This window comes from Lineus longissimus, chromosome 4 (assembly GCF_910592395.1).
Source record: "Lineus longissimus chromosome 4, tnLinLong1.2, whole genome shotgun sequence".
Taxonomy (NCBI): domain Eukaryota; kingdom Metazoa; phylum Nemertea; class Pilidiophora; order Heteronemertea; family Lineidae; genus Lineus; species Lineus longissimus.
The window spans coordinates 10,694,109-10,708,145 of record NC_088311.1 but is presented as its reverse complement, the minus strand read 5'-3'; the positions used below and the strand labels follow the sequence as shown (position 1 = coordinate 10,708,145).

The window sequence follows — 14,037 nt, the reverse complement described above, 5'->3', positions numbered from 1 at the left end:
CAGCGACACGGATTCAGAGCCCGAGGAAGGATGTAGAAAGGAGAAATCCCTCCCTCCTCTCCGTCATGTATCCGCTCCACCACTAGTAGTAGGTTTTTTTACCCCTTTAAACACACCCGCATTGAAAACTGCTACAGAAGCCATTTCATCAGAAAATATTCCCTCAGTTGTATCCAGTCTCAGCGACTCGGATTCAGAGCCCAAGGTAGGATGTAGAAAGGAGAAATCTGCTACAGAAGCACTTAAAAATGATTCCTTCCGTCAGTTAAAAACTAGAGATCTAAAATCCACTTGCTGACTTCCTTTTCCCAATCTCAGCTCCCCGAACCCCAAAGAAGACAAAAACAGGTCATACAACGTCAGTTTTGCCATTCCCCCCAGCCTTACAAAGGTAACAAACTTACAGTGAAGTGGGAGGGCACACCTCCGAAATGTTAATAGTTTCTATTCATAATCATAAGAGTTCCATGGCAGTGATTTAGTTTCCTACCTAAAGTCAATTATCTCACCAGAATTTCCTTGAAATTACCCAGAAATGTTTCAAGGCGAGAGAAAAAATTGATTTAAATACTTTCATGTGTAGATTGGCCTAATATAAATCTTTGACAAAAGCTAGTTTTTTTCTGAGGTCACGTGAGTGTATGAGAAACTCTTGACTCGGCTGAGTGACAAGCTCCAGAGAGAGCTGGATTCATAAACACGGTATATGAGGTTTTTAAAAAGTTTTTAACGGTTCTCGGATATTTTTCTGATTTATCCGAGAAATGTCTGACATTGTTCAAATTGCTTGACCTGTCAGTGTCAGTGGAAAAGCATTGAAAAAAAATACAATTGAATCTGCTGAAATGAAGAGAAGCACAACCCCTAGGTAGCGGTCAATTAGAACTCTGAACCCCCCTGTCAGACATTCGACAAAAATGCGACACCTGGAAGAAAAGTTGACATCCAGGAATCGATGCTTATTCACCCAGAACCCAATCTCGTTGCTCCAGGATTTCACTCTTTCCTCTTTTAGTTAGGTTCAGAATGTCACCTTTTTTTCACCTGAGAGAACACTGAATGCCAGGAATTCACCACAAACTAATAGGTATATCATTTTATGGTAAAAGCCTTTTGAACATACCATGTACATGGTGTTTGTGCTCAATCTCAAAGCGGCAGGCCTCGATATCATAGTTTTTTGCATGTTTAATCATGCTCATGGTAATACTGTTAACCAAAAACACAGTCTGCATGATAAACCGATGATGCGGCAAGAGAAATTAATCCACTATTGATTTAAGATGGGAAATTCCTGAAAAGAAAAGCCCATTCGGCTCTAACATGAAATCGAAATCGAGGCTGAGTTGGCGATCGTCAGGCATGGGACGCCCGTTCGACTACCGTCCCCAATTTGTCAACAGGAATTCACCCATGACAATTTCTTTTTATTTCAGACATTCAACGGAAATTCGACACAATTCTTTTCTCAGTTCGTCAGAAGGGAGTTCAGAGTTATCATTGACCGCTGAATTAATTAAAGGCCAAGTTCTTTGCCCTGGATTTGGAATGTACAATGGTTTATTAGCTGTCAAAATTTGTTTTCAGAATGCATGGAAAAATTTAGAAAGTCTTAAATCCGTGATTGAAATTTTTTTAAAAGGATTTTACCGACAAACTTGGCCTTTAACAACTAATATGTAGTAATAAAATTACTGAAAAATATTGCTGTGAACCCCTAGATATTTTTGTGAGCCATAGTTTTGTCAAAGGAAAATGCACCCATTCGTGGAAATAGATGGACACGAAATTTGTAAAAGATGTTTTCCCGAAACTTTATTGGTCACGAAAATATAGGGATGACTGTTGGTATCAATTGGATACATGGATAATGACAGCGACCTTGCCTGTGTAAGGAGTGAGCTTGTCCTCAGTCAACAGAGCAAAAACATTGTTCAGGAGAAGCAAATCTCAAACATGCACCGTTGAAATCAAGAATGGTTTTAAAAACTTTCTTATTGAATTCCACATTACTCTGTGGCACAAATAGGAGGTGTGGTCGTTTTAAATATTAGTTGGACGGATGATGAGCAACCATAACCCATCAGCACTCGCAGCTTTTTCCTTCAAACGCCCGTGGACGCCCGCAAGGCATTTTTTGGAGGAACAGATGGAAAATATATCAAAACGCTGCCAGAGTGCTAAAGGGTTAACAGAGAAGTACCTTGAATGCGTGAAGGTTCATATCACAAATCTAAATCAAACCACGTCATCAAACTCGCTAACAAAACTCGTCAACTTTAAATAAATCACTAAAAACTAATATGAAAAACTCGTAAATTTTACCTAAATAAATTTTAACAATTTTCTTTCATTTCTGAAATACCCTTCCAGACCATAAAATGAAATGGTCCAGGGACCATGTGCTCAACTGTGTCAAAGGACCTTGAAAAGTAGGTAAAAAAACTGCAGACGATATATGATGTATCATTGCTAGATTAGTACCTACCATATTTTTTCAAACTTTTCGGACCAGTATTAATATTTTCACTTTTGACATTTGGCCCCCTGGTGGCCAAACCGTGAAAAATAGGACACCATGATTTGTTCTCTGAGTAGGGGTTACCCAGGGGTACATTTGTACCAAATTTGAGATCTCTGGCTAAAGTGGTTACAAAACGTGCAGCCATTGTCTAACGGCAGTGCCGCCGACAGACTTTGACCTCTGTGACCTTGATAAGTAAGTCTAATCAAAACCCCGGAGGATATGTGATGTAGCATTGCTGTAAGTACCTACCATATTTTTTTCAAATTTTTCGTACAAGTATTAAGGGAAAAAACGCATGTTTTCACTTCTGACGTTTGGCCCCCTGGTGGCCAAACCATGAATCATATGAGGTCACGATTTGGACTCTGAGTAGCAGTCACCAAGGGGTACATGTGTACCAAGTTAAAGTTCAATAGCTTGAGCGGTAATGAAATGTGCCACCCATGTCTAACGACGGCCGACGGACACTGCGTCATTGTCAAGGCTCACAGGTGAGCCAATTACGCTGATCAACATGTCAGATACATATATAAGGCAAAACTAGAGCTTAGCTTTTGGTAGAACGGCTGTATCCCACTCCGGTTTCTTGTACATGGTCACCACTGCAGCTCCTCCAATTCCAAAGTTGTGCTGCAAGCCTACCTTAGCACCATCAACTTGTCTCTTTCCTGCCTCTCCTCTCAACTGCCATACCAATTCGGCGCACTGAGCAAGACCTGGAACAAAGGAAAGTTCTTACAGTGCTTACAGGGTTTCATACAGAATGGGGGAAGGGGGTAAATATCTCCCCCTCACCCATTATTTGGGCATGGGGGTATATCCCCCATCATCCTAATACCTTATGTTTTAAAGCCTAAAGTGGCATTTTAAGACACTTAGAAGCAGAATCGTTTTCTAATGCAAAAAGCTTTGGGAGGGGTCTTTTTCTAAAACAATATTTCTTTTTCTTTTCGTCCCCCTTGAAAAAAATCTTGGCTAAAACCCTGGCTTATAAATAAGATAGGAGAGACTATGATCAAAAGGAACAAAGCAAATTTCTCAGTGCTTATGAAGAAGATAACAGAGACTATGATCAAAGGAACAAAGGAAATTTCTCAGTGCTTATGAAGAAGATAACAGAGACTATGATCAAAGGAACGAAGGAAATTTCTCATATGAAGAAAATAATGGAGACTCGAAGTAGAATTGGCAGTTCCAATGGCAATACTGGGTTCATGGAATAAGACGAATATGCTGATGTGAAAAACAGGTAAATTTCTTACCTGTAGCACCAATAGGATGTCCCTTGGATATCAATCCACCAGATGGATTCACGACCCAGCGTCCACCCATCTGGTATACTTGTCCACCATCACGGTTAAAAATCCACTTCCCACTATTAAACAAATCACAACCTGCAATTCATAGTGAATAGAATATTATAAAAGGGGTCACACCAATAACTAAACTTAAAGGGAAACTCAGGGAGCAGTACCTAAAAAATTGTGTTGGGTCCTATAATCAGATGCAGCAAAACAAAATTTTGAAGAAATCTGCTAAGTTTTTTTGGCACAGCAGCCTTGAACCTGTTAACTGCGTAAGGCGCCATATGACGTCCTGGCCTAAAGACCATGCATTGCGTAAGACGTCTTATGGCATCCTATGTTTGTGACTCGCCTAAGGCCAGGCAACACGCGGAAACTCGATGGGGAATCCCCTTATAGATCGTCAGCACAGTAGTTTAGTTTCAGAACACTACGGGCCGCCACTGGCACCACTTTTTGAGCTGAATCATGGCTACAGCATGCAAGACGAAGCGGCAGTTAGATGAGGATGCGCATGTGTAATCTAATTAATTACGCAATATGATGGCGATGCGGTTAACAAATAAAAAATTACGTGGTTAACAGGTTAATGCCAGCAGAAGACAAGATGTATGAGCAATTTGGGATGTCTTTAGCAAGGGTTCTCCATTATTCTAATTCTTTTTGCCAAGGTGCAGATTGACTACGACTGAAAGTGCCATGAGCTATGCTGAAAAAAGAAGTCATGATGTAATCTTGAGTCCTCATCTATGGGATGTAGTTCTGGGCTCCATCCGGGTGTCAGGTCTGACAAGTTTGAGTCTTCCATAGTTACAATGAGCCAGATTACCTGTGTATACCGACTGTCCATGTGACATTTGACACAACATACCATTGCTTGACAGATGGGAACAACATCTTATCAGGTATGTACATATTCATAGATGTCTTGAAAGTTTCATAGATCTAGTATGCAGCTAGTATATGAAACCAAAGTTTAAACCATTTCAATGCATAAAAAGTTAAGGACCATACCTTAGCCAAGCCTTCATCAGAGTGACAAGTTGCACACTTCCATCCATGATATGCATTGTGCATGCCTTTAAGTCGAGCGTTGAAAGCTCAGGTATGTTCCTAAACTTTTTATGCAGTAACTAAAATAAAATCTCCTGATTCATATCAGATTCATTATAATATTAGCTTGAAAACAAGTACGATACATTTTTATGGCATTAGTTCTGATATTACAGACTTTTCCTAGGGTAAATAATCTTTATCAAAAATCCCTTTTCAAGAATTTAGTGCTTTACCTTTTCCTTCCTCTGCCAATTGTAATGCTTCATACATGAACAGCTCATTGCAAGAGAAACAGTCATGCACCTCGACAACATCCACGTCCCTCATGTCCATCCCAGAATCACGGAAACATCTTGCTGCAGCAGTCTTGGCCATACTGTAACCACAAACGTCGCGGAAATATTCCCCAAACGACGACGGCAAGTCAGTGACTAAATTTTGTGCGATCACTTCAATAGCTTTATCGCGAAGACCATTTTCCCGGACGAACTCCTCACTACAGACAACTGCAGCAGCTCCACCATCAGCAGTCAGAGTGCACATACCAAGCGTTATAGGGTGGCAAATAGTCCTCTTAGGCGTTGCGATATCATCAAGTGTTGTCGGCTTGGTCATACAAGCATACGGATTATTCACACCATGCTGCCTGTTCTTCAGGGCAATCTTTGCCAAGATGTTCCCAGATGTCATGTCAGGAGTTTTCGTCTCATATTCTCGAGCTGCATACGCAAACATCTTAAAAACGTCTGAGGTGAATGAATTCATATTTGGTGACACAAGCTCAGGACTTGCTCCTAACTTCACGAGGTGATCTGTATGCAATCCGTACGGCGATACGTTCTCCGTGTACCTCGCTGAAAGTCCTTGCTCACTTTTCTCAAAGCCTGCAGACAAATTAAGAGGAAAAGTATAAATTTATTAAAATGAATAAGTGGTAATTCTGGGCACTTTTTAAAGGGGTACACCGTTCGTAATTACTACTACTAGTGGTCCAGTTAAATAGAAATCCACTAATACACAATGCGGAAGCACAGTTATTGTGAGTACTAATTTGTTTAAACTTGGTTGTGATCTCACAGTATTTGTAGGTACACAACGGCAATGTTGATATATTATGTATTTTCGCAATTGGACATTTTAAAATTCATTTACAAATTAAAATTTTTGACGTACAGCGTAGACCTTTTAAAGCCTGTACGCCTTTGTTAAAAATTTGAAAACTGAAATTTGTTTAGAACAGAATATTATAAATTTCAACAAATTATGAATAATACAAAGTTTCACTAGCAAATTGGCATGCATGAAAACTGCACTACGGCATTGTGTACAACTGCATTTCTATTTCCCGGAACCACCAGTAAATACATGTATGAACGGCATACCACTTTAAATAATAAACACATCATAGTTCAAACGTTTGATATTCAGTTTACCTACATAATAACTGAACAAATTTGTGCCACTTTTGTCATTCAACAGTGAAAAGAAAAAAGTGAAAAACATTTTGGATGCTGCCCTAGTAGAAATCAGGTTAAATCAAACCCTATGACATACAACAGCATCCTCTAAACACCTTTGCATATTTTTGGCAGGTGGTATGGACAGTGACCGGATAACAGTTTAGTGACAATATGTAAGGTCCTGAAATCCACTCAGTGAGTTTTTCAACCATTTTAAAAATTCTCTGCCCCTAGATACCATAAAATTTTTTTTCAGTTTCTCATCCAGGCCAGAATCACTTTTTCTTCTTCTCCATGCATTCAGAACCAAGATACCAAAACTCGACCATAATGCCACATGAAAGGAACATCCCCGACATTGTACAAATGTACCAATGATTCTAATGATAAGTTGTTTTGCATCCATGCAATGAGTGCTCAAGTATACCCAACACCAGATACCAAACTCGACTTTTAAAACGCAACATGTACATTAACGAGTGTACACGTACTAATGATTCTATTGACAAGGTGTTTTGCATCATGCAATGGTTAAGTATACCCAGTACTTGTACATCATATAATATGTGACATTTTTAGATATCAGGAAATAGGCCAAGGGTTGTTTCTGGAGTTCACTAAAATAGGCTAAGTGATAATCAGTAAATTGATTTAAAGTAATTAGTGAGCTGAGTGCAAAAAAAACCCCACAGCATACAAATATGTAGTGATAAATATACAGACATACAATATAGCATCAAGAATTCATAAAGACTTATGTGAAGTTCCGTTTGACAAATTAGCGGGCAAATTGAAAACAGTCGTTTTTGGGTAACATGGGGGTGCTGATTTCAAAAATCAATTTTTCTCCGGCGTAAAGTTGCACATTAAGTCAGAAATGAGACCCTTAATAGGGCCTAATGGTCCCAAAGTAGGGGTCAAAAAGTTGATGTCATCGAAACATGTCAACATGGGTATCAAAATGAAGGTCTATGGGGGTACTTTAACATTGCATAGTTTTTGGCCCCCTTAACGAACCGTGGGACCCCCCAGGGAGGGTCAAAAAGGGCAAAAGTGGAAACTATGACCGCCTCCCATGAGCTTCATGGGCACCGCATGTGGATAAAAGCTGTTTTATTCGACAGTACTCACATAGACCTTTTCATAGATACCCATGACGACACCCTTGGGCAAAAGGTTTTCGAGATCTCAAATTTGGAGCCTAAAAAGGGGTCAAAATTACTATCTCGGCAACCCTTACCCCGAGAGTGTTGTCATGGGTATCATTTTGAAGGTCTATACGATTACTGTCAAATAAAACAGTTTTTATCCATTTATAGCCCCTATGAAGATCGTGGGACAGGGTCAAAGTTTCCACTTTTGCCCTTTTTGACCCTCCCTGGGGGGTCCCACGGTTCGTTAAGGGGGCCAAAAACTATGCAATGTTAAAGTACCCCCATAGACCTTCATTTTGATACCCATGTTGACATGTTTCGATGACATCAACTTTTTGACCCCTACTTTGGGACCATTAGGCCCTATTAAGGGTCTCATTTCTGACTTAATGTGCAACTTTACGTGGGAGAAAAATTGATTTTTGAAATCAGCACCCCCATGTTACCCAAAAACGACTGTTTTCAATTTGCCCGCTAATTTGTCAAACGGAATCCTTTTTCTAGACACATTTTTGCCACTCGTCCCATGGCCTACATGTAGAACAGAATACAATTATTATGCATGTGGAATTGTTTGTGAAGCAATAGGTAACACCTAATGTGAGGAAGGTGCCAATTACGACATGCAGTACCTGACCAGAGCATGCTTTTCAGGAGTTGCAGGGACTTACAATAAAAAGACCCTTCAAGTCTGCAGCGTTTTGGGCTCTGGAACGCAATCAACCTGCCGGATTTTCTTTTTAAAAGCTTCATTCGAGACCAAGAGTAAATTTAGGATATATGGTCATGGCAAAAATTAAAAATGAAATGGCCAGGGCCATTGTGCTCACCTCATGTGGAGGAAAGATGGATAAAGAGCATGGTCTTGTGTCATGTAGTGTTAGGTTTGATGTAGGTCCAAGCAATTACAATTTCCCCAAAATGGCCAATTTACAGTGCATTCGACCTCTGTGACCTTGAAAAGTAGGTCAAATCAAAGAAGACCCGGGTGACACATTGAATGGTTGTTAGAATTAGATGTACCTATGATATAAAATTGGTGCCAATCGGGCAAGTCATTACTAGGAATAATGGCATTTTGAAGAATTTAGGATTTGGCCCCCTCCCTGGAGGCCAAACGGCAAATCAGATCGCACCAAACTTCGGTACCTGAGATCACCTGACCAAGGGGTACATGTGTACTTAATTTGTGATCAATAGTCATTGCAGTTAAGAAACGTGCCATTGTTACGGCCTGACGGCGAATTTACGCCATTTGACCTCTGTGACCTTGACAAGAAGGTCAAATTAAAAACCTGTGTGACATATACTGTATGGTGGTTAGATGTACCCATGATATCAAATTGGTGGCAATCGGGCAAGAAGTTAAGGAATAATCACATTTTTAAGGTTTTGGGATTTTGCCCCCTGGTGGTCAAGTGGTGAATCATATTGGACCAAACTTCGGACCCTGAGATCAGCTGACTAAGGGGTAAATGTGTACCAAATTTGGTATCAATAGTCATTGCAGTTTAGAAACGTGCCATCGTTACATCCTAACGGCCAATTTACACCATTTGACCTCTGTGACCTTGAAAAGGAGGTCAAATCAAAAACCCGGAGGATATATGATGCACCTTTGCTAGAAGTACCTACCATATTTTTTTCAAAATTTCCCGACTACTATTGAGGGAGATATTGCATATTTTCACTTTTAACGTTTGGCCCCCTGGTGGCCAAACCATGAAACGAATCGGACCGAAACTTGGTCTCCCAGGTGTCATTACATAAGGGTACATGTGTACCAAGTTTCAACTCAATAGCTCTAACAGTTACGAAACGTGCCCTGCTAACGGACGACGGACGACGACGACGACGCCGACGACGACGACGACGACGACGACGACGACGACGACGGACGACGGACGCCACGGTATGGGATAAGCTCACCTCTGCTAAGAGGTGAGCTAACAATCGTCAGCAAAGCCCAATGGTCATTTGGGGGTCTAAGGTTTGCCCTAGCCACTCGGCACACTGCCAATGGCAAATTCAAACTGGTGTGACGTGACATTCATTGACAATGAAAATATGCCCCAATCACGCAAAATATTCATGATTGGACTGATTATACCAACCATAAAGTGATGTTGAAAAAATTAGCGTCCACCTACCGACGGCTAAGACACACTTGTACCCGCTCTGCACCAACATCCGTGCCATGAACAGAGCAGAGGACCCCGACGAACAAGCATTATTCACATTGAAAATGGGGACTCCGGTCAAGCCGAGCTTGTAGACTGCCTTCTGACCGCTTGTGGTGTCACCAAAAGAGTAGCTTGCAACAACAGCTTCCACTTGACTATAGTCAATCCGGGCATCTGCGAGTGCTTTTCGTGCTGCAAAATATGGAAAGGGACAATAAATCAATGAAAGATCGCAAAATATTGAAATATGAGATTGTACATGGATGGCCTAATATTAATGTAGCCAAGCATTCAAGTTAGTGGTCAATGTGATTTAAAAAGGGGGGGTCATGTATACAAAGTGCAAGGTTAGGGGCTGAACAGAATCGATCAATCTTGGTATCATTCTTCTTCTAGAAATATTCTCATCCACTGGTATCAATGGTCTTAGTGGAAGTATCCGGTTGCGTTTTTTCTGGACCACCCTGTGATGATGAAAATGTGGGCAGCAGCCAGACCCTTGTTATTTTATTTAGATAGACCACAAGGATTTGAGGCAAAAAGTGCTACAGGCTATAGGAAGTGTGGAATTTTAAATTTCTTGTTAGCTCCTTTGTGTTTTAGTCTGGACAGCAACATCAACTGGGCGTTGGCCTGGTGATTTTCAGCGCATTCAACGATAGCCTAAAAATGAAAAACAAATGATTTGAATGTTTGCGGCCTACCTGCTTCAGCTCCAATATCGGGGTAATCCCATTTCCTAGTGAAAGGACGACTAAATCTAGTCATTCCTACGCCACAAACGTATGACGCCATTCTTGTTCTACGGCTCATTGTCTCGGAATGAATGTTAATTTATGCGCAAGAACAAGGATATTTAGCCCATTGTATCATTGTATTGATCTTTTAGTTCAAGGCCAATTTTTACTAACTACAGCGCCATCTATCATAAAGTTGACTCAGCCAACCTCGATGCACGATACCAGACATTTTCAGAGCAAGCAAAAATAGGAAACAACTGTTATTGAAATCACCACGAACCACACAGATCAATTAAGCCGATAAATTCCTTTTGACTAGGTCTCTGCTGTATTCATTTTTCACTTTCAACGCCGTTTAGTGATCATACACTAACCCTGTTGAATTTCTAGGAACGAGTCTAGGAACCGGACGGACATGTATCCGGTCGTTTCGCTCCCTGACCTTTTCGCTCCCAGTCGTTTCGCTCCAAGTCGAACTCGAAGTCATTTCGCTCCCTGGGACTTTTTGTCGGGAATTGAGAAAGTACCATACCCAGGTGTAATAGGAATGGACGTCCTAGGAATGCAGGACCCCATACAATAGCTGTGTATTGTCAACGAATGTGGTTAATGGTTTGGTTAGGGTTAGCTACATCATCTTCAACAAAGGAACTCGGCGACTCACTTTGACAAAAGGACCGGACTTCGATTCCGGAGGGACTTGCATTCCTTTTACACAGGTACAATGATTAAGATTTGTTGAAATTCATAGATCAACTCCACATGAACAATGCTATTCACTGCATTTGCGGGAAAGTACAAATGTCAAAGTAGATGTGCTTTCCAAGGTTGTCAGATCTACAGAGAAGGAATCGTTTGGCCATCGCCCGGGCCATCGGTGATCTTCGGCAGGTCACTTGTCTCTTGCAGTTGAATCACGAGTGATATATCAGGGTAGAGCCTCGATCTTGTCTATCTTGTGGCCAAGTGGCATTCAATCTTGACATATTTTTAATAGGCTTTTATGAATTTGTGATCATGGGCAAGTCACTAATTGTCTAGTTCATAGATTGGTCATCTAGTGTGTGACTTTGTGCACTAAGTCACTTGTCCAAGATCTTATTGATGGGTCATCTCGAGTATGGTCCTTGGAAATCAGTCCTGTCTAAGTTTTTTTGACGTCTACAGTGTGACCTCGGGCAAGTCATTTGGCTACCTATTTATTGGTTACATGGGTCATCTAGGGCAAGTCATTTGTCTGTTTGGTGATCAAGACCTTGGGCAATTCACTTGTCTATCTTCTTGATTGGCTGGCATTTTGAATTTGCACAAGTCACTATACATATATAAATGTATATAAATATACATTCATGTGTATATACCAGTATAATCAAATAAAATCTCGGACAAGTTAACTTTTATCCCAGTGTAGGCCTATATTCATCTGGAGAGAGATTGTTTGCGAGTCACTTGACTATCTGATGACTTGACTATTCATCTGGGGTTTTGATATCACCATTCTTGCACCAGTTGTTTTCAATATATCCCCGCCTCTCGATATATAGTGTAAACATGATAAGCCTAGGAGTATCCAAAACCTGTATCACAAGCTGGGATATCACCAGTCTTGGAAACCTCCTGGTCTATTTTCAGAGTTAAGGCCATGTGTTCCTGTTTCAACCATCGAGGACAATTGAGGAAAAAGGTGTCTACTTTAATTCCACTCAAAATGTCAGGTAAAATCATGATTGCAGTAAATCAGCACAAAGCGTGATTCATTAAGAATATATCACGATAAAACGGGAATGTGAGCCGAATCAAGGAAAATCGTGATTGGAGGGCACCCGACTCGAAAACAAGCATGGTTCCAGAAAACTTCCGCATGAAAACAAAAACATCCGCACAAAGTGTCGTTGGGGTTGAAAAATACTTGAATTCACTTTTCATGGAAATGTACCCAGGTACTTTTCAGGGTCGAAATCGTTGACCATCAGGGCCCAGTTGTTCAAAAGCACAAAAGTCACGTTATCCCTAACGGTTACGTTAAGTATCCTTAAGGATGTTATCTCTTTAAGTTAAACTCATTAAGATGTTCACGTTAAGACTTAACGTCCCCGTTAAAGCTAACGTTATTTTGAACAACTCAGCCCAGTAGGCTACTTCGTTACATAATACCAGAGTCTTTCAAATAAATAATTTACTTGAAAGACTCTGATAATACGCACATAAGACGTACCCATGGGAGTAATGATGGTAGAATTGGAGTGCTTTACAAGTGTCTCGCCAGTCTATTTGTCAGTAAGATAAACCACAGATTAAACCAGGTTCATGCTTGCTTTGACTTGATGAATGACGAATCTGCGGTAGTTGGTTCTGGGGTTCCAGCTGTAAATCGTCCCCGCCCAAAAAACGGGAGTGATTTTTAATTTTAGGCAATTGCCTAGTTCCATTTTCTTAGCTCCGATGGCAGCACCTGCTGCGACGAAAAGAGAGGATGAGTGTCATACGGATTTACTCCTGTGTTACATATCAGCTGGGGATGACGTACCGGCGTGTCCTTCAGAAATGACTTCTACCATGAGACAATAATGCTATATTGGGTCATAACTTAAGTACGTATGCATCTCATCAGGCGGGAGGCAACGCTGCTTGGGTCTTGATCATGAAAACCGGAGAGACTTGTTCGTGTCAAATTTACCAACTGTGTCTGTTAGTCACACACTCTCCGAAGACAGTCACAACCCTGGAGGAGACACTACAAATTGTATTTTGCCTCATCATTACATGACCGGAGACTGACCCACAGATTATCAGCTCAAAGTCAGCAAGAAGGATATGATATCTGGCACCAGTCAACACTCAAAGAACATGGTCGATCGAATTCTCCGTCGTAGAATCGTTCAATGTAGATATGACACAACAGCTCGACCTGCTGCAGAGGAGACAGTTATAATGTATGTCTTCTTCAGATTGAGTCTTGTGTGTAGGAAAGATTCTTGTGTTTATTGCCAACTCTGTCACCCACCTCCCCCACATTATTGTGTTATAGCCTGACTATCATTGTGACAATTAGGTTACAACATGGCCTACCTGAGGGTGAGACACCTCGACGTGACTACAGAGAAGACAGTTCACAGCCACAGAGACAATGTTGACACCTGGCTTGTATGAAAGTAGACTTCCCGACCAGGCAACACAAACGACAGTTTACAACCTCGCTGTACAATTTACAACCTGCCACAACATTGCTAAGGTAAAGCAACTTGACCCAGCTAATGAGGTAAGGGTCGGGGAACCGAACAGCGAACATTAACCGCTGATTTTATCACTGAGCATGACTGTAGATGTAACCATCAATAATTAGACAAGACTGATTTAATAAGTCTTCACTCCATATCACTGTACCTTTGAACGGAAGTGCGAAAAAATACTGAGCCGACTTCTTCAAAGTTTTTTTTTCAAAAGATGGATGCTAATGACTGATGTCTAGACGCCAAAATAAGTCGCAGATCTCATGATATGACTGCAAGAGAAGATAGACTTGCTTGCCCAGGATCACACTCTTGATGACCGACGAATGATAAAGAATGAGAGACAAGTGACCTGCCAAAGATCAAACAGCAGATGACCAAAC

General features: G+C 40.9%; 1 protein-coding gene across 1 annotated transcript; it reads right to left on the bottom strand.

Moving 5' to 3' along the window:
* Positions 1 to 2,694: 2,694 nt before the first annotated feature.
* On the bottom strand, positions 2,695 to 10,497 carry LOC135486614 (sterol carrier protein 2-like). Its single transcript, XM_064769551.1, has 5 exons — positions 10,389 to 10,497; positions 9,652 to 9,876; positions 5,121 to 5,771; positions 3,790 to 3,921; positions 2,695 to 3,243 (listed from the first exon to the last, which is right to left on the bottom strand). The coding sequence occupies exons 1-5, from the start codon at positions 10,495 to 10,497 to the stop codon at positions 3,068 to 3,070; spliced, it is 1,293 nt and encodes a 430-aa protein (XP_064625621.1). The 3' UTR covers positions 2,695 to 3,067.
* Positions 10,498 to 14,037: the final 3,540 nt, after the last annotated feature.

Bases quoted from the DNA above. Each gene is read 5' to 3' on its own strand.
- LOC135486614 (XM_064769551.1), bottom strand. From the start codon at position 10,497: ATGAGCCGTAGAACAAGAATGGCGTCATACGTTTGTGGCGTAGGAATG. The intron at 5,772-9,651 runs GTAGGTGGACGC...ATTTGTCTGCAG, and splicing joins CAAGTGTGTCTTAGCCGTCG to GCTTTGAGAAAAGTGAGCAA. The intron at 3,244-3,789 runs GTAAGAAATTTA...CCTTTGTTCCAG, and splicing joins ACATCCTATTGGTGCTACAG to GTCTTGCTCAGTGCGCCGAA.